Source organism: Sphaeramia orbicularis, chromosome 12 (assembly GCF_902148855.1).
Source record: "Sphaeramia orbicularis chromosome 12, fSphaOr1.1, whole genome shotgun sequence".
Classification (NCBI taxonomy): domain Eukaryota; kingdom Metazoa; phylum Chordata; class Actinopteri; order Kurtiformes; family Apogonidae; genus Sphaeramia; species Sphaeramia orbicularis.
In genome coordinates, this window is record NC_043968.1 from 27,063,959 (window position 1) to 27,083,163 (window position 19,205).

General features: G+C 38.2%; 1 protein-coding gene across 8 annotated transcripts in view; it reads left to right on the top strand.

The window, feature by feature from the left end:
- Positions 1–19,205, top strand: part of LOC115429367 (kinesin-like protein KIF21A) — a 63,653-nt gene that overhangs the window by 13,886 nt on the left and 30,562 nt on the right. For 6 of the 8 annotated variants that reach the window (XM_030148727.1, XM_030148729.1, XM_030148733.1 and 3 more), the window contains exons 2-12: positions 8,609–8,831; positions 12,294–12,476; positions 12,955–13,104; positions 13,475–13,612; positions 14,008–14,172; positions 15,295–15,410; positions 15,565–15,760; positions 15,844–16,033; positions 16,342–16,405; positions 17,815–18,018; positions 18,931–18,978. In XM_030148727.1, the coding sequence (XP_030004587.1) occupies positions 8,609–8,831; positions 12,294–12,476; positions 12,955–13,104; positions 13,475–13,612; positions 14,008–14,172; positions 15,295–15,410; positions 15,565–15,760; positions 15,844–16,033; positions 16,342–16,405; positions 17,815–18,018; positions 18,931–18,978 (1,677 nt within the window). The remainder of the gene's footprint in view (positions 1–8,608; positions 8,832–12,293; positions 12,477–12,954; positions 13,105–13,474; positions 13,613–14,007; positions 14,173–15,294; positions 15,411–15,564; positions 15,761–15,843; positions 16,034–16,341; positions 16,406–17,814; positions 18,019–18,930; positions 18,979–19,205) is intronic. The other 2 variants (XM_030148735.1, XM_030148736.1) reach the window with 1 other exon arrangement.

The following is a 19,205-nucleotide window of genomic DNA, read 5'->3' on the forward strand; positions in this document are numbered from 1 at the left end:
CTTGGCCACTTCAGAGGACAAAAATGCATTGCTGGGTCTCAGGAGGATATTTGTTACATTTTCAGTTTTGCACAAAGCCAGCAAGCACAGTCAAAAATGTCCAAAGATTAAGACTTCAGTAGATGTACACTCTTTGCTCACAAATTATAATTTTTATTCCCTTCATCTGTCACATTAAGGACATTAGGACCTTTATTACCTCCGCCAGGTAGGTAGGAAATGTTGATACTGGTACAAGGAAGAAATGATTACAATTTGGTGGTGATTGGGGGGGAGTGGGGGGGCAGATCTGTCTTGGTGGAGGTCTGTGCTCTCTGAGTGCTTTTCTTGTTGTCATTACAGTTTCCCACAGCAAAATTATTTCCGTCTGTCTCACTGAAAAGATGCAGCATGTTACATAAATTAAAACAGCAAATAAAAACAGCAAACAGACATTAAAAAAACACAGTAGAAACAGTGGCAACAGCAGCGCAGCAAAGGAGCTACATGGCATTATTGTACAGTTCTTTGTAGAATCTGTTCTATATATTTAATAAATGGAAAAAAGAGTTAAGTGGTAAAGTCTGAAATCCCCTTTGTAAAAGTATCCACTTAATCCTGTCTCCTCCAAACATGTCAGTGTTTTTCTTTTAGTGTTCCCTTCAACAGACCGGCATTGTCATGGCAGATTAATGTGTCGAGCAGTTATTACACAAAGGTTTTCACATGGCACCTGATCTGAGAGTGCGAGTCTGACAATGGCCCGGTTCATCTTTGATACTGTACGTAACAGGTATTAAAGTTCTTTTACATTCTTGATCATATAAGATTAACAAATAATACTTAGACAGTAACAGTAAAGTTACTGAAAAGGGTTTTATAGAAAGCATTCAAAGTGTGCATTAAAGAAGCAGCAGGATTACGTTTCCTGGGGAAATAGTCTGCAAGGAGCCTGTGTGTGTCACTTGAGAAGGTGGATTAGTGCTGTAAGTCTCCGCAGCGCTGAAGGGCAGCCCTTATTCAGCCAGGAGAAAGAGTGTTTTGGGTTGAACCATAGAGTGAAGCCTGCCAGATGATAATCACAGTTAAAGTCAGTCTCACTAATAATACAGGACATGCTTCACACCTACCTTATCCCTCACCTGTTTCTGTTTAAATGAAATGTGTGAAGCCAGAACATGTATTAGTTGTGATAACACATAAAAGCACTTAGAACAGAGGTTCAGTGTACTGTTGTGCATGAGCAGTGAGGCTAAAACCATTGAGGCTAAAGCTAAACATGTGAACACAGTGTTACTATAGTAGGCCAAACCTTTAGTTAAACATGAAAAAGTAGACTAGTTTATATTTCATAGTATGTGCAATGTGTCAAAAGTTAAGAGCCTCAGAAAGATGATTCAATGTGTCTTTAACCCTAAAAGACCTGGAATTATTATAACTTCCAAATGAATTTTTCTCCACATTTAACCATTCCTAAGTGATTTATCACCGTTTAGTATATATATATATATATATATATATATATATATATATATATATATATATATATATATATATTTATTTTTTTTTGTTTTGTTTTGTTTTTTTCATTTCATTTATTTTGTTCATGGTTGTGCATTTCACCAGCAGATGTTCAATAATTGTCAGGTGAAAAAAACATATACACACCCATGCTCGAAAAGGAGCAGGATGAAGAAAATCTTATATCTCCTGCCCCCTTCTAAATAATAATTGCCTAATGGTTAGCTATACACAACTAGCTATAAAATCATACTGTATGAAGTCAGGCAAACCAAACAAAATACATCCAAAGATAATACAAAATGAATACAAAACCAAGTGCAAAACTACATGTCCAGGAAGTACAAAACAAACAAAACATAGGTAAATATATACCTGACGAAATGATGCAAAAAAAAAAAATTACAATACCAGACCAAAATAAGCAAATGAATATGTCACAAGATGCAAAACAAATACGAAGCAAAATGTAAAAGCTTATAACTGTTCATATAATCTCATTGTTCTGTCTTTGTACACTTTTTTCAGTTGGAATATGTTTTTACAGTCCTTCAGCTCATTATAAAGACAGTTCCAGACTTTAACATTATAATATATAGTATAGTTTAGTTTTATATTATCCCCTGCATTTTATATTTTTCCAGTGAAAACCAGGTGTTTTCCTTTATTTATTTTACTGATCATGTAGGTTTCATAACAGCTCACAGTGAATTCAAAGGTTATTATATCAAAACAGTTAATTGAATATAAAAACTAGTGTCTACAACCACTAATTTATCAAACTACATTGGTTTAATTGGTGACTCAGTTTTGGAGACCATAATGGTGTGTCCATGTTCACTACAGAGCCATTGAACATCCAAAAAAGATGCATCTGATGTGGCTGAAAAGCTAATAAACTGCATTTTAGAGCTGCACAATATATTGTTTGAGCATCATCATCGCAATGTACGTGTGCGCAATAGTCACATCACAGGTCCTGCAAATGTAGGAAGCAAATGCGCTCAACATGTTCTCATCTAATTTCAACCTGGGTACCTGACACACACTGTGCACAGCAATCCAGCAATCACAATCATTCTTAATCAGTTTGCTGAAGCAGACCACGCCCCTGCACATGGAGTGAGTCACTGGTAACAACATTGAAAAATATACAACGAAAACGAGAAAATCACAGAAAATGAAGACTTGGTGCCAGAAAAACCCCAATGTCAGTTATCTGGAATTATTTCAGCTACAAGAAGGATGATATTCAAACATGTGTTCTGTGTTGGTAGTGCCTTGCACCTGTTGCCTCAACGAGAGGAAACACAACTAATTTGTTTGACCATTTACATCAGCACCACACAGATATTATATCCTCCTGAGTATATCTTTATATCGCAATATATATCACAGTGTTAAGAAAAAATTGCGATGTCAGTTTTTCCAATATTGTGCAGCCGTACTTCATTTTACCTATAACCTTTACCTATAACACAGGTGTTAAACATGCGGCCCGGGGGCCAAATCTGGCCTGCCAAAGGGTCCAGTTCAGCCCCTGGGATGAATTTGTGAAATGCAAAAATTACACTGAAGATATTAATCATTTTAGTTCAGGTTCCACATGCAGACCAATTTAATCTGAAGTGCATTGGATCAGTAAAATACTATAATAATAACCTATAAATATTCACATCTCCAAATTTTTCTCTTTTTTAATGTAAACATTTTCGTGTCATTTTACTGTATTTACACTAAAACAAACTAACATTTCACAAAAACGCGAATAACCTCAACAAATATGGACATTTTGAAATGTCTGAAGTGTAAGTTTACCAATATTCTGCCTGTTATTACATGTTACGTGTGTTTGTTGATCCACTGTGATCTGTATATTGTAATTTACATGTTTAAATGATAAACTGAGACATAATATTGTTAAAATGGCACTTAGTTTCCTTAAGAAATTTCAGTTTGTTCATGTTATTCACATTGTTTTAAAAGATAGTTGGCAGATGTAAACATTTTCGTCACATAATTGAACTTTTTTCTCTCTAAAACATAGAGGAAAGTTTGGAGTTGACATTATTTATACATTATTTTGTTATTATTTCACTGGCCCACTTCAGATCAAATTTGACTTAATGTGGCCCCTGAACTAAAATGAGTTTGACACCCCTGACCTATAACCTAAAGCAAACTACTACAATAATACCATTCACATGCTATAGTTAATATTTTTCATCATCAGTTGCATGTGAAAACTGAAGGGGAAAAAGTACATTCAAGCCTTATTATTATTTTTTTTTATCTGTACACTGAGTCAGTTCAGTGCGATTGTCCTACAATGTGAAAGGCCGTCATTACACACACAGATAATAGGTCTGTGTGACTGGACTGGACTGAGGCCGCTCCCTAATGCCGCAGTTGTCATCAGTGTTTTGTCTGGACTGTAACCATTATGTTTAGTCTGTGTCTCCGTCTTTTTGTTTTCTTTATTTTTCTGTCTCATTATCTTCCTCTATCATTTCTTTATCTTTGTGGCGTTCTCTTTAGCCTATCCCGTGTCCTCTTTGCGTGGAAGCCACTGGGGATATCGTAGAATTGAACTAAATAGATGTCACTTGTTTTGTGGAAACAAAACCAAACCAGTCTGGACTTTTATGTTAAACTAAAACTTTATGATATGGACTTTTATATAATCTGCACTACAGTTAGGCTCCCTCATTTTCTCACAGAACAACTGATATTTTACTGTTACAGAAAAGTCTTTAGCTCCATATTTCATGTCACTTTTTTCCAGAAATGAGCAATGACTTAATGACTTAAATCCTTTGCTCAAAGCAGCAGTCTGTGCCTCTGCTGTTACACTGGGTTACAGTAATGGTTCTCTGTCAAGTTTTGGGAACGTGTCCAAGGAGATTAATGCAGATTCACCTCTGTAATGCCTCAGACTATTAAATCACAGTCTCCTTGGATGACCTAAACCCTGTGACTCTATGATAGTTAACACTAGTTTCACCTGGCTCAACATGTCTTTAAAGAGAATATTGCACTGCTTGTTATTGTGTCACATATCCTGGTGCTTTTTGTGTTTTTATGTTAAATAGAGTGTCTGTGAAATCTTCCTCTAGTAGACTGAAATTCAGTTTTACTAGATAAGTTGGTTAAACTGTATATTACTTTCATAATCATTAACATTTTTTAACAGGAAATTCACCAAAATGAAATGACTCTTGATATACTGTTGCCAATAAAGTTGGAATAATTCTGTTTTCAGACACAGTCCTCTTTTTATTCCTATTTATACACATCAGTAATCACCTTTGACCTGGTGTAATGATTACATACTGAGTTCCAGTTACACTTTATCTCTCAAGAATAAATCACATTGTCACAATCAATTCATATTTTATTCCAAATTTTTGGTTAATGGTGTATATCATTTTTTATTTTTCACTAATTACCTCCACCAAGTGTAACGGTGGAGGTTATGTTTTCATCGGGGTTTGTCTGTCTGTCTGTTAGCAAGATAACTCAAGAAGTTATGGGCAGATTTGGATGAAATTTTCAGGAAATGTTAATATTGGCACAAGGAACAAATGATTAAATTTTGGTGGTGATCGGGGGGGGGGGGGCTGATCTGCCTTGGCAGAGGTCTGCGTTTTCTGAGTGCTTTTCTATTTTTCTAATTTTTACTTTTTCATGGGTGGTTTAAAATTACATCAGTTCTTCCTGTGGAAGTCTTTCTTGCTAAATCAAAACTAAAAATGCAGCTGGTTTGTCTGCTGATATACAGTATATTCATTCACAATCTCTGTATATTAAAGTAGAAGTGGTTAGTTTACTGCGAAGGCACTGACTGTGATATCAGAACAACTTATTTTCAACTTGTAAAGACATTGCACAAAAGTATTTCTTATTCAAAATGTTTCTCTAATCATTGCCTACCAGTGGAGTTTGATTTTTATTTAAAAGTCTTAAAAAATTTTAACAAATGTTGTGCATTGGCATGCTTGGAAGTGTGGGTTTTTGTTAGTTGATTATTTTCTATAGATTTATTAAAGAAGACTACGTTTAAATCACATTTTATTCATTTTGGGTTCACAAAGGCAGGAAAAAAGGCTGATAAAATTGTGACTCCTCCATACCACTGAAAAAATTATTTTGTTTATACCATATGGCCCACATCTATGTGGATCCCCTTAATATAATTCTACAGTTCTATAGTTTTACATTAGTTTTTTTTTAAGTATTTCTACATGGTGGAATACCAGGCCATTGCATAATATTGCCATTAATGGTCAAAAGTGACTTAATTTTTCTGAGAAATGCGTGGCAATATTATTTTTTTGAGTCCAGTTCTCATGAAAATAGACCATAAACCATAGCATTATTGCTATTTTAAAACCCAAGTGGCCACTGTGTGCATATGTGTGTGTGTGTGTGTGTGTGTGTGTGTGTGTGTGTGTCCAGGGATTCACACAAAATCCATACAGAGCTGACTGCTGCAGTTTGTCATACTTACGTATTTTTGGTCAAAGAACAGATTAGCAAAAATGGCAAGTTGATAGGACCAATATTTTGGGAGATATTAATAATTGTGGAATACAATAGCCTTACAATCACGTTGCTATACCCAGATGCTTTGGCGGTGACTGCTGGACGAATGCGGTACAGCATGCACGAATACACAACAGCATAAAAACTAGCAAATCTAGAACCTGTGGATCCCCATGGGTCAATGCGCTAGTTACTATTATACAGCTAAAACAAACAAAAATATCCTAAATTTCAGAACTAAATATTCTGAATGGTCTAAGTATCTACAAAGGAAAATGATATTGTGGCATTCATAAAAACATTTCCTTTTGATGCCATGTGTTATATAATGTTTAAACTCCAGGTTTCAGTGACAAATTAGATTGACTCTGCCGTCCTCTGTCCAAACTGACAGTAACAATACCCGACAGGTGTCCAGTTGCAGCAGGTAGGACTGAGTGTCTGCTCCATCCGTCCTTTCCTGTCTCCGTCCTCTTTTCTCATCAGGGCTGTAATCCCAGAGAGAGTCCGCTAAATAGCTGGGATCTGATGTCACACACACAATGACACCTCTGTGGATGTCTGCTACTGTAGCCTCACTAGCCTCTACTTTCCTTTTCTGTGTGTTGCAATGGTGTAGCGGCTTTGTTTTCTTTCCACCCCCACCCCCTCTTTCTGTCTTTGAGGCCGCTCAGAGGTTCTATAGACATTTGCAGTGATAAATGGGAGAGACGCTTTTTTTAAGGCAGGCATTAGTTTGTATGGACACTGAATACAAAGTTGAATAGAAAGTTTATTCAGAGCTGACATAGACACAGTAAATGCCTGGCAGCAGAGAACAACAATAGCAGCCTTTAGTAATGATACAACTCTGTGATTCTCAAGTGTCTTAGTTACGTATCTTTCAGGTCCAAACCTCATTTATCTGACTTCATTCTGACACAGCGACAAGAAGCTGTTCTTTTCTGCATGTGAACATCTCATATTTCTGATATTTAAACGCTTCCAATATGTCCAAATATTTTCTTGCGCCTTCTCCAATATTTCCACTTCCTCTTCATGTGGACAGTGAGTTCAGTGATGAGGCAGCGAGGCATCATGGGAGGAAATGATGTCACGAAATGTGTTCATTTGACCAAGAGCAAACAGAGCGATTCCTTAATGAATCCAGGGTGGGACTGTTTACCCGGAGCTCTCTGACTCTGTGTCTGAACAGTCAGAGTACTGTGCACGGTGCCTGCTGGGGAGTGTCCTGGCACTGCATGGTCCTACACATACATACACAAATACACACACAAGGCATAGAAACAACACTGTGCCTCAGGCAACGTCTAAAAATATTACCTGTCCTGAGCTCTGCTGCATTTTACCAACAAACCTGGAATAATCAATAAGAGTCACAACTAGGGCTGTAATGATATGAAAATTTCATATCATGGTGATTGTGACCGAAATGATCACGGTTATCATTATTATCGCGATATTGTTGAAATTGTGCTCTAAATGTTCAAAAAGTACTAATACAAACACTGACATAATTTAACCAAGTTGTATTTTGAAATAATTAAATAAAATGTATAAATAAATAAAATTAAATAATAGCCACAATGTACTTTCTGTTGGCAGAGACATTAAAATATTAACATGTAAATGATCAAACATACAAATGTGCATTAAAGATGTCACTTTATGGCCATTGTTTGACCATTTTCCAGATCAAGTTTGAGTTGTTTTAGTTTCTTTTTCATAGATAGATAGATAGATAGTGCCTGGAATGCTGCTGCTTCTCCAGTAAATGTGCAGTTCCATTAGTTTTCAAAGTGCGGTAATCAAACACAGTTGTCATGATAATTCGAATTTAAACGGTAATACTAACCGTCAGGAATTTTACCACGATTTATCGTTATACCGGTAATCGTTACATCCCTAGTCACTACACAGTAATATCCCATCAGAGAGCAAATTTTAATTGATTGCCATTCCATCATTTATTTCAATATAAACTAGATCCTTGTTTTGGATAATCCCTTATGATCCACCTAAAGCAAAAATGATTTTAAAACTAAAAATGTGGGTCATTTAGCAACACTAATCTGTCAAATTGTCTCTAAAATGTCCCATCAGAGAGATTTCGAATACCGTGTTTTGACCCATAAATACTGTCTGGAATCTATCTATCTATCTATCTATCTATCTATCTATCTATCTATCTATCTATCTATCTATCTATCTATCTATCTATCTATCTATCTATCTATCTATCTATCTATCTGTCTGTCTGTCTGTCTGTCTGTCTGTCTGTCTGTCTGTCTGTCTGTCTGTCTGTCTATATCTATCTATCTATCATTAATTCTCTTTATTTGGCTTTCGATGTATACACAAATGGATGCACTGTTCCTGGAATAAACATCCGCATGATGTTATAAATGTGACTGAGGTTATAAAAGTCAAATGAAACCCATACAGTGTCTTCAGTTCAACCCATCACATGATCATAAAAAGTAACAAACAACCTTCAATAAAAGGAACAGTACTGGGATGTTAAAACACTAATGTTTTTTCTTTGTTTGTTCTTGTCTACTAGGATACGTCCTCAGCTGGCCAAAGAGAAGATTGAAGGCTGTCACATCTGTACATATGTGATGCCCGGGGAGCCCCAGGTGGTCCTGGGTAAGGACAAGGCCTTCACCTATGACTATGTGTTTGACATGGACACCCAGCAGGACGCCATCTACACCCACTGCACAGAGACACTGATCGAAGGCTGCTTCGAAGGCTACAACGCCACCATCTTCGCCTATGGGCAGGTCGGTCAACAGGCGTTACATTCAAACACAGAGTGTAAATGTGAAAAAAATACCTGATATGCATTTGTTTTTCTTTCTATTCTTTGTCTGAACACACATTGCTGCACAAACACACATTCACTGGCTTTTCTGAATTCCCCTGATTGAGTTGTTTGGGTCGAGTTTTTTCAGGCCTCATAAGATTTATGGTTCAGCGTGTGATATGAAGTTGATTTAATTTCATACCATCAGACGGCGATAAATGAGAGTGTACGGGCCTCACAGCTCTGTCAGTGCATCGGCTGACATGTTCGAACCTGCTCTCAGCTCAATATTGGCTTTGATAGATGGGCCTAAGAGTGAGTTTACTGCAGTTTGTGAACAGATTGCTTCACTTCATACCACAGAAGAAAAGTAAACCACAAAACCAAAACATCTAAAACACTTGACAAATGAAACATTTACCTGCCTCCTGTTGTATCTGCTGCAGTCGTTCTCTGTCCCTGCACTTACATTAAGTCAGACCCACCAGTTTTCAACATTATTAGATCAAATATCATTACATAACATTAGATCAGTTTACAGTCACATTGCTGATAAAACAGTTATATAATGTTTTATTTCTAACAGACCTTCCTGAAGTCTGACCATAGAACCCTGTTGGTCTCATGAGGCTTTGAAACTTCCAATTTATAACAAAAACTTGCACTAAAAGTTGTGAATTTGTGCTAAATTCCTATTCAAGAGCAGCTGAGTGAGTGTCCTACTGCCTCACCTGGAGGGTGCATACCATGGACCATGTACTACCACCGCCTTAGGTCCAAATCAGCCCAGGTCTTTTGCTGTAGATTTTCTCCTTTCTCTCCTATGTCTTTCATATTTGACTGTACTATCTGTCCAATCGGCTCGATAGCTAAATCTAGAATAGCAACTACTAAGCTGATGAATTTTGAAGGGCTAAAAGCAACAATTTCAGCCTCTCCATCCTGAGGTTAAAACATTATTTTGGTCTCTCATGAATGGTTTTCATGCTATTCGTTAAAATAATATATAGTTCAGGACATATCTGTATTAACTAAAAGTATCTAAACACATTAACTCCTTAAAACCTGACTTGTCATCACTGACACACCCTGTGCATATGCAGTTTGGATGGCTGTAACTCTTTCTCAGTTTGTGCAATTGGAAAAACTCCAATGGTTTCTGAAATCTGAGATGTTGTGCTTTGTAGGCTTTATTGGCTCAATACAGTAATTTCACTCATGCCTGTACTAGAAGCTGGAGAAGAAGCCATTTAAGCAGGAATATAACATGCAGTAATTTGTACATGATTGCTAGATTTTGAAAGATCTGGAAAAAAGTGCTCTGGAAAAATGGGCAAAAGGACTCACTCACAGCATATTTTCTAACCTATCTAAAGTTAAAATAAGAAAAAAAAGTTCAGGCGGACCATTTTAGGGTTAGGGTTTTAAGGGTTAAATGGAACTATATTAAATGGAACACTTAATCAGGCACAGATTCATCAGGAGCATCAGTATTTTTTAGTGTCTTTGGGCAAAAATTCCACAATGAACTTTCACCTCATTGTAATTGAAGTGGTCAGAGAGCAAATGAGACCTCAGCATTTACTGTTTGTCTGTGTTTTCAGGCTGTAGAAAATCTACTCTAGGGTACCCATACCTTATCACTCCTTTAGGGAACTTAAACACCTGACTTCTTTTAATGCATTACACTAGCTGAACACTGACTCTTGCACATCCAAAGAATACACACTCATAAAACCAAGAGACAAAAACCAAAGTAAAGAAAATCATAAACCCACAGGGTGGGTTGGTGGGGTGCCTGGGGTGAGGGTGCCTCATTAAGGGTGGGTTGGTGGGGTGCCTCAGGGCTCCATGGCATCGGTCATATCATGACCCACTCTTTCTGAGGCTGTGGATGCAAGACACATGCTAATAATCATTTAACTCAGAATGGTGATAACTATTATCATTGTTATTGTTATTATTTTTCTTGTTATTATTAGTATAGTATAGAAAGTATAGTATATTCCCAGATAACAACAGTATAATCCACACAGGGTAATTTAATGTGGTTTCAACAATGCTACTAATCTTGTCTTTGTCTGTGGTTATGGGGATCTCTAAGTATTGACACTGTTTTTTACATGTAAATATTTACACTTCTCAAAAAAAAAAACTTTCTGGGTATTTTCAGACAGGTAGGAAGGTTGAGTATGTGACTGACATCTGTAATTACTGATCACTGATCAGATCAGTCTACTGCTCTACAGTCATGACTGAATGTTTTGGCAATAACACAATTTTTGTCGCAAGCTGTGCAGCTTCAGTTTTTTTCCCCATATGTTTCTGAGGTGTACCGAACAACAATTGTAAGCATTTTATGTTAAGTTTAAAAAGACTTTTACTGGCAAATTAATTACATTTATGCAAAGAGTAAATTTGTGTCACTGCCATAAACTTTTGGCCATGACTCTGCACAGAATCTCAGAAAAGTGGCTTTACTTCTCCAATAACAGCAGGAAACAACATCAGATTTATCTATATTTGACTTTTAATTTGGACAGAGAAGAGATATCTGCAGAGGAATGGTGTATATTTACAAATTCTGGTGTTTTTTCCTCCTGATTTAGGCTTCTGTAGCTTCAACTGACTGCTGGTTTCCCTGTGAATTTCTGTCAGCCACTCAAACTCTGCTTTTGAAAGTTTGTATCATCTGGTGTCTTTATTCTTTTTTTTTTTTTTAAATATATTTTTTGGATTTCTAGAAGACTGGTCTCTGTTTTTCTGTGCAAATTAAAGTGTGCACAAGAATAGGTAAACAGAACCATATCTTCAGGGTTAAAGATGGATACTGAGGTTTCTGTGGCTGCTCTTGCAGCTGACATTCTGTTTAAACAACTGCACTTACTTTCCCTCCTCTTAACGTTTCCCACTGCTCCTCTTCTTTGTGTTCATTATTCTGTCCTTGCATTGTTGCTGCAGCCCTTGTATTCCTCTCAAAGAGTCTTTCACGGTACACAGTGGAAGCCGCACACAGCCAAGATATATGCATGTGCACACACCTAAATATCACACAGGTGCAGTCCCATAGAACGAAGCAAACACACTGTCTTTTGAACACACACTGGTACAATTTATCACTGAACTCCCACTCAGTCACACCAGCTCCTGTCAGAGTCTCTTTCAGGCTTTCTGGCGGGGAGGAGAGGGGTGACGCGTGAATTTGAACCCAGCATTGCATTCCTCTTTCAATCACCATGGTGACCACACAGCGGAGGAGTGGGGGGGTTCTGTCAGAGCAGCACCCCAACCCCTTCTCAACCCCTTAGAGGCGGTAGTCTGGTCTTCAAAGTTAGAACTGCAACACAAAAAGATAAAAAAAACAGGAAATAACACATGAACATGTCAGCAAAAGCCTGTATGTATTATTTATCATGTCTTACATTTGTGTCTTGTCCAGACGGGTTCAGGGAAGACCTACACCATGGGAACTGGCTTCGACGTTAACATTGGCGAGGATGAGCTGGGTATCATTCCCCGAGCTGTCAACCACCTGTTCAGAGGAATTGAAGAGCGTAGACAGGCCGCCACCGAGCAGGGCAGGCCTGTTCCTGAGTTCAAGATCAACGCACAGTTCTTGGAGGTGCAAACACACACACACACACACATACATACACACACATACACAGCCAGGGGTCGACAATAAATTTGGCAGGATTTAGTAAGACTTAACCCCACAGATAGCAAGTGTTAACTCTTTATATTTGTTTCCCTTATTCTAAACTTGCAGCTCAACTTAAAACCACTTTTAGTCCATTTGTCAGATATAGCTAGAACATGTAGACAGCAGGAGTCAGAGGTCAACAGAGGGTGAAGAGAGTTGAGGTCGTTATATAGACAGATGACCCTAGAGCCATTAAACTGTCATTAGCCTGTCTCCGAGTCCATCCCCTGGCTTTATTTTTAACGGCCAACAAGTGACTGCTAACAACTGGTGAAGAAGCAGCTGAGAGTACAAGAGGAAGGAAAAGTAGGAACAACGTCACTGATGATGGAATAAACATACAGGGACTACTCATGGAAAATGTCTTATTTTGGTTATTTTGTGTCATGTGTTCTAGCTGTATAATGAGGAGGTGCTGGATTTGTTTGACTCGACGCGAGACCTTGAGGCCAGGAAGCAGAAGTCCAACATTAAAATCCATGAGGACGCCAACGGAGGCATCTATACTGTGGGGGTGACAACACGCACCGTCACCTCTGCAGCTGAGGTCAGCGTTAAAACTAACTGTCCTGAAAGCACAACGTTAGCAGCACTAACTACACTGACAAGATGAATGTTCAGATGTTTTCCACCACTACTGTCACTATTTCAGGTTATTTTACTGCACTATTACTGAACACAAATGCCACTACTTACGCAGTTGTTTTTACATTAAATATGCTACACACGCAAACCTGCCGTGCCTTGAATTACCAGAAATAATCCTAAAACAAATGATTTAATCTATTGTAGATTTCCCTCTTTAATCGATTTAACTAAAGGTTCTCTGTTCCACTGGTAGTATGATTCCCTATATGAAATTAAAATCCTCTTCTCCCTTCCTCCCATCATCCCTTCCCTCCGTTTGCCTGTAACAGATGATGCAGTGTCTGAAGCTGGGCGCTCTGTCTCGTACCACTGCCAGCACCCAGATGAACGTCCAGAGTTCACGCTCTCATGCAATCTTCACCATCCACCTGTGCCAAGTTCGAGTCTGCTCTCCTGACAATAACAATGTATGTGCTGTAATACCCACACTATAAATGATACTGGTAACATCAGCAGATAAGATCACTGCAAAAAAGGTGTCCAAAAACAAGATCACTAAATCTGAGGGAAAAGGCACTCAAAACAAGTGAAATATCTGTCCATGCAGCAAGATCATTTCACTTGACAAGATTTCTTGAATTCAGATTGTTAAATCTAGAAATAAGCATGTCTACAGATGACTGAACCCTTCAAACAAGAAATTAGCACTTAAAACAAGATCAGTTATCTAAAACTTCTAAACTTCTAAATCTAAGTTTTTTTTTATCTTGGTAAGAACCAAATAATTTGCAGTGATATTTATTATCAGTAAGAGATTCTAAATAAATCCTGTTAACTGGCCGTTCTGTCTTTTCTCTTGCAGGATAATGCAACCGATAACCGCTTAGCTAACAACTCAGAGATAGATGAGTTTGAGACCCTGACAGCTAAATTCCACTTTGTGGATCTGGCTGGTTCCGAGAGACTGAAGAGAACCGGAGCTACAGGAGACAGAGCTAAGGAGGGAATCTCCATCAACTGTGGACTGGTGAGTAAGCTGAGAGCAGATTGTCTGCAATAGTTCAAGCTGAAGAAATATAATTGAATGGTCTATGGCAGTGGTTCTTAATCTTTTTCTCTCAGGCCCCCCTTTTGGGGACAAAAAATCTCCAGGCCCCCCTCAACCCCAAAAACATTATAACAGTGGTGCAATTATAACTTTTATTGAAAGAAACATCAATATTGTAACAATACTTTTTGCTTTTCTTTGAATAATTTGTTGTGCAGATTAAAAATAACTGAGATTTTAGCTTGAATAATACAAATGAACTCAACCAGGTTGCTCCCTGAGACAATATTTTTTTCAAATAAAAATAGGAAATGTGCAATTATTTTACAGCTATGACAATGAAGGTACTTTTTTAGAACAACAAACTAGTTTTGGTAACAAAGATGAACATTTTAACAATATCGGTGGCTGCAATTAGCCTGTTTCCATTGCACATCTCAGAACATTAAGGTACAGACTGTACAAACTGTGCAAAAACACAAACATGTCACATGTTTCTTTTCCAGTCCAATCCTTGTCTATTCTCCAAACCTAAACTCTCTGTCTAGTTTAGTGACAGATCACCAGTAGATTAGTTTGTTGTACGTCCCTAAAATGAGTCCAGGGTGCTCCATCACTAAAACATTATTTCCACCTGCTACATGTTCTAACCTGAATAAAAAAACACCCAGGAGTGATCCCATGACCCCCCTGAGGGGTCTGTCCCACAGTTTGAGGAACACTGATCTATGGGTTTCCTGCTCTCTTAAAAACTAATGTGTGATTATTCATCATATCCTCCACTGCAAAGGACATTCCATCAAAAAAAAAAATCTGAAAAAACTGTTGCATCATGCTCTTTTCAATCAAAACAATTATTTAATAGAAAAAGCCAAAACCTTTACTTTCCTGGGTCTCAGGAGGCTATACTAGGTGGACCCACCAGTGTCTGCAGGAACATTTGCTGGTATAAGATAGCCCCCTAGTGGATAAAACAAGAACAATCACTTGTCAATATGAAAAAGAATTGCCTCTTTCCCTTTTCACTGCTACTTCCTAGTATTTGTACCCACATATTTCCAGTTGTAATCACCTGTGTATCTCTTACCTCTTTTATGTCAGCTTGCTCTGGGAAATGTCATCAGCGCTCTTGGAGATCGGAGTAAACGCTCCACCCACGTGCCTTACAGAGACTCCAAACTGACACGGCTTTTACAGGACTCACTCGGTGGCAACAGGTTTGTAAAAATTAACGTAGCCCAGTTATGTTTGTAGATTAGTACAAGAAGTTAAAATCATTTTAAGAAAATCAAGAGACAATCTATTTACCTATGAAACCTGCTGTAAAATGTCAAATCTGTTGTTTCTGTCGATATGTTTATTTTTTTTTAGTCAAACCGTGATGATCGCCTGCATCAGTCCATCGGATCGGGACTTCATGGAGACCTTGAACACTTTGAAGTACGCCAACAGGGCCAGGAACATCAAGAACAAGGTGATGGTGAACCAGGACAGGGCGAGCCAACAGATCAGCGCTCTGCGGACGGAAATAGCACGACTGCAGATGGAGCTGATGGAATACAAAACGGTGAGAAAACAAAGCAAAGAGTATGAAATGGGAGTAGCTCAAACACTGTGGTGGCTATATAAATGTGACCTTCTGACCCCCAGGGGAAGCGCATGGTGGGTGAGGACGGCATGGAGGGCATCAACGACTTGGTCCATGAGAACTCTATGCTGCAGACGGAGAATAACAACCTGAGGGTGAGGGTGAAGGCCATGCAGGAGACCATTGACGCCCAGAGAGCCAGACTCACACAGATCCTCAGTGACCAGGCTAACACGGCCCTGGCTAAAGCAGGCGAGTGGGACAAGACTCATTCAACACAGAAAAATAGAAAAGCAATTTAGATGGACTTTAGGAATAAGTGTTTATATCTCACTGTTATTTGGATATAAACTATACTGTATTTATTTTACCAGTGTATACTATGCAATATGCACTAATAATGCATACTAATAATGTCTGGGATTAAATTACTGTTATTATGGTGTTTTCTCATAGATATATGGGTACACAGTGTTATTTTGTTGAAGTTTTAAATACAGAATAATAATGTTTTCAGCTGAGACAAAGATGTTTGAACAGTTCTGCTGCTCTGCTTATAGGTGAAGGGAATGAAGAAATTGGGACCATGATTCAGAACTACATCAAGGAAATTGAGGAGCTCAGGTATGAAATGTCCCCTTTTGTAATAATTTATTGAAGTATACATTTATTACAGTTATTATAGTTTCATGTAAATTAATTAAGGTACATACTCTTGTTTAATAACTGCATAAGACACACAATAAGTGTTTACCTGTACACATTAACCCTTTATAGTTCACTCATAAAAATACTCTGAAATTCAAAATTTCAACCTTAGTGTGTTATTGGAAGACCTAACAAGACTTTACTACTTTTGTGATACTTTAAAAAAAAATTTATTGTTATGTAGAAGATCAAGGTTAATGAAGTTACCATATTTGGTTCATTACCCATAAGTGACAAAAAAGTCTAAGAAGTAAATTTAAAAAAATACAAGAAAACCACATGAATATTACTTTTAGATCATTCCAATTGCTGATCCAGACCCCTGTCCGCATCCACATTAACCCTGTGAACATCATTCCTTACATTAGTACCATTACTTCATGGTACCTAACAAAGCAGGTACACTCACTGTTCATGCAGAGGTGGACTTTACGGACCCTGTAGACCACATTGGACCTGAGATTGGTGACTCACTGTCCTCACTGGAACTGCTGATGTCACTGTCTTGAAATGCATGTGGAAATTTTCAAAAACAGTCACTTGCCCAATAAAGGGTTAAGAGACCTGACATTGATGAAACTGCATATTCCTTTGAGCGTTCAGTAGGATTATGGATATCATCATTACTTCTCTTGTCAGTACTGCTTATTGATACAGTACTATAATGATACTGTTAACAGTTCACTTTTAATTTAGAAAGACTGTGCAACTACATTGTTTTTGAAATAATCACTATCATAGATTCAGATTTAATTCATAATTAATAAATAATTTATTACAACAAAAGAGTCTTTCATTCATTATTTTAAGCATGAAACTGTATGCAGGACTTTTTCTTCTTTACTATTTCAACAGAGCAACAAATCAGATGATGGTCTGATCATTTCAGATTAAATGTATGTGCTCCAGGCTGCTAGCACACATTCAGTATGTTAAACGTAGGGGAGCAGCCTTTGACACATAACCACGTAGTCAATCTGCTCTGCTCACACCATGCATTTCTCCACCTGTACTTGAGAGACATTCACTGGGTTTTGAGACCTGAACCCAGGTCTCCGATCTGGATCAAAAATCACAAAAAGGCATCATGAAGGTCTTACTGAGAAACCGAGTTAGTGTGAAAAGTTTTCATGATATCCATTATGCGGCTGTAATACATAAAGAATTTACTTTCTATTTTTCTTTCTCCAATACTGTTTGGAAAACCAATAAAGTCTGAGCTTATCGATACGTTGGTGTTTAATTTTGTAGCCCAGGAGCCTGTTTAGTACCAGGTATGTTGTCAGACTTTCATAAATTTTTATCAAATCTTCTTCCTCATTCAGAGCCAAACTTCTTGAGAGCGAGGCTGTGAATGAAAACCTCAGGAAGAACCTATCTCGTGCCTCCACCCGCTCCTCGCTGTACGGCGGCCCTGCCTCGTTCTCCTCCTCTCTCCTGGCACCAGAGAAGGAGGCCAGCGAGGTCATCGAGATGGCCAAGAAGGATCTGCAGAAACTGAAGAAGAAGGAGAAGAAGAAGAAAAAGAGGTATGGGTGGTATCATGTGTCACATTGTCTCAGAGGGGAAGACATTGAAAAAGGAGATGTTTGGCTGTTGCCAGGGTAACCACTTGTGGCATGCCATGTTACATAAGCAGTCTACACCCATTCTTTAACAGAGCAAAAGATGTAGCTTGTCCAGCCATCCGTCTTTCTCCATGAGAAATCCATTTGGAATTGCAGGGCTTGAATCCAAATATGAAGGTGGGACTAACAGGCACCAAGTAAACCAATCACAGATAAGACAGATGTGATGCTTTTGTCAGAGAAACTTGAGAATACAGGGTGTAATCTGTAATTCAATCCTTATTTCTGAATCAAGTAAACAACCGACAACAGTTGTAAAGAAATTGGTGGACTTGGAACTGACTTTGACTCACGACAAAAAGAAGTCCCTGCATTTGACATATTGCGAAACACCTGCCCCCCAGACACGTGATTGGTCCAGTATAGAATAGATTGCGCATATTTCACAGCGATTGGCCCAATTCCAGACTGTTTTGTCTGTACTGAATACACTGAGAAAACCAGATGGCTGGCCAAGGCTACAAAAGATGGATTTAGACGAGAAGATTTGCTTTTGAATGTGTCCTTGAACTTTTCTATACGTCGACCTGCACATTAGAAGGTTGTGGTTCCACAGTGATCACCTTTTATTCTGTTCTGTCTGTGTCAGAAGCATCTCCATATCAAGGATTCATCAGTTTAACTTACTGTCTTTGTGAAGGTCTTTGCTTACCTCATCTTTCTTGCTACTCTCTCTTACTCTCTGTCTTTCTGCTGTGTTGTAAACGACCCTCACTCACCCCCACTTCCACGGCCTGTCTCTTCTTTATCCTCCTCCTCCTCCTCTTCCTCCTCCACACCTCGCCACCTGCATCCTCATTTTTTTGTCTGAAGACTGAGGCAATTCGAAGAGAATCACCACCAAGAGGTTGAACACGCCAGGTTTGCCATGTCCGATCCAGGATTGGGTCAAATATAGACTCTGAAACTTGTTCAATTACTAAGTGGTCTGAAAATGCACAGTGTAATTGAAAAGATTTCAGCTAATTTTTGACTCATGTCTAAACCCATTCTTCCCTTTTTGAGATTTCCAAAGTAACTAACCTAACGTGGCTTCTTCTGCGCCTACAGGTGGTTTATACTCCTGGAGGGAAGCAGATCTTTTAACC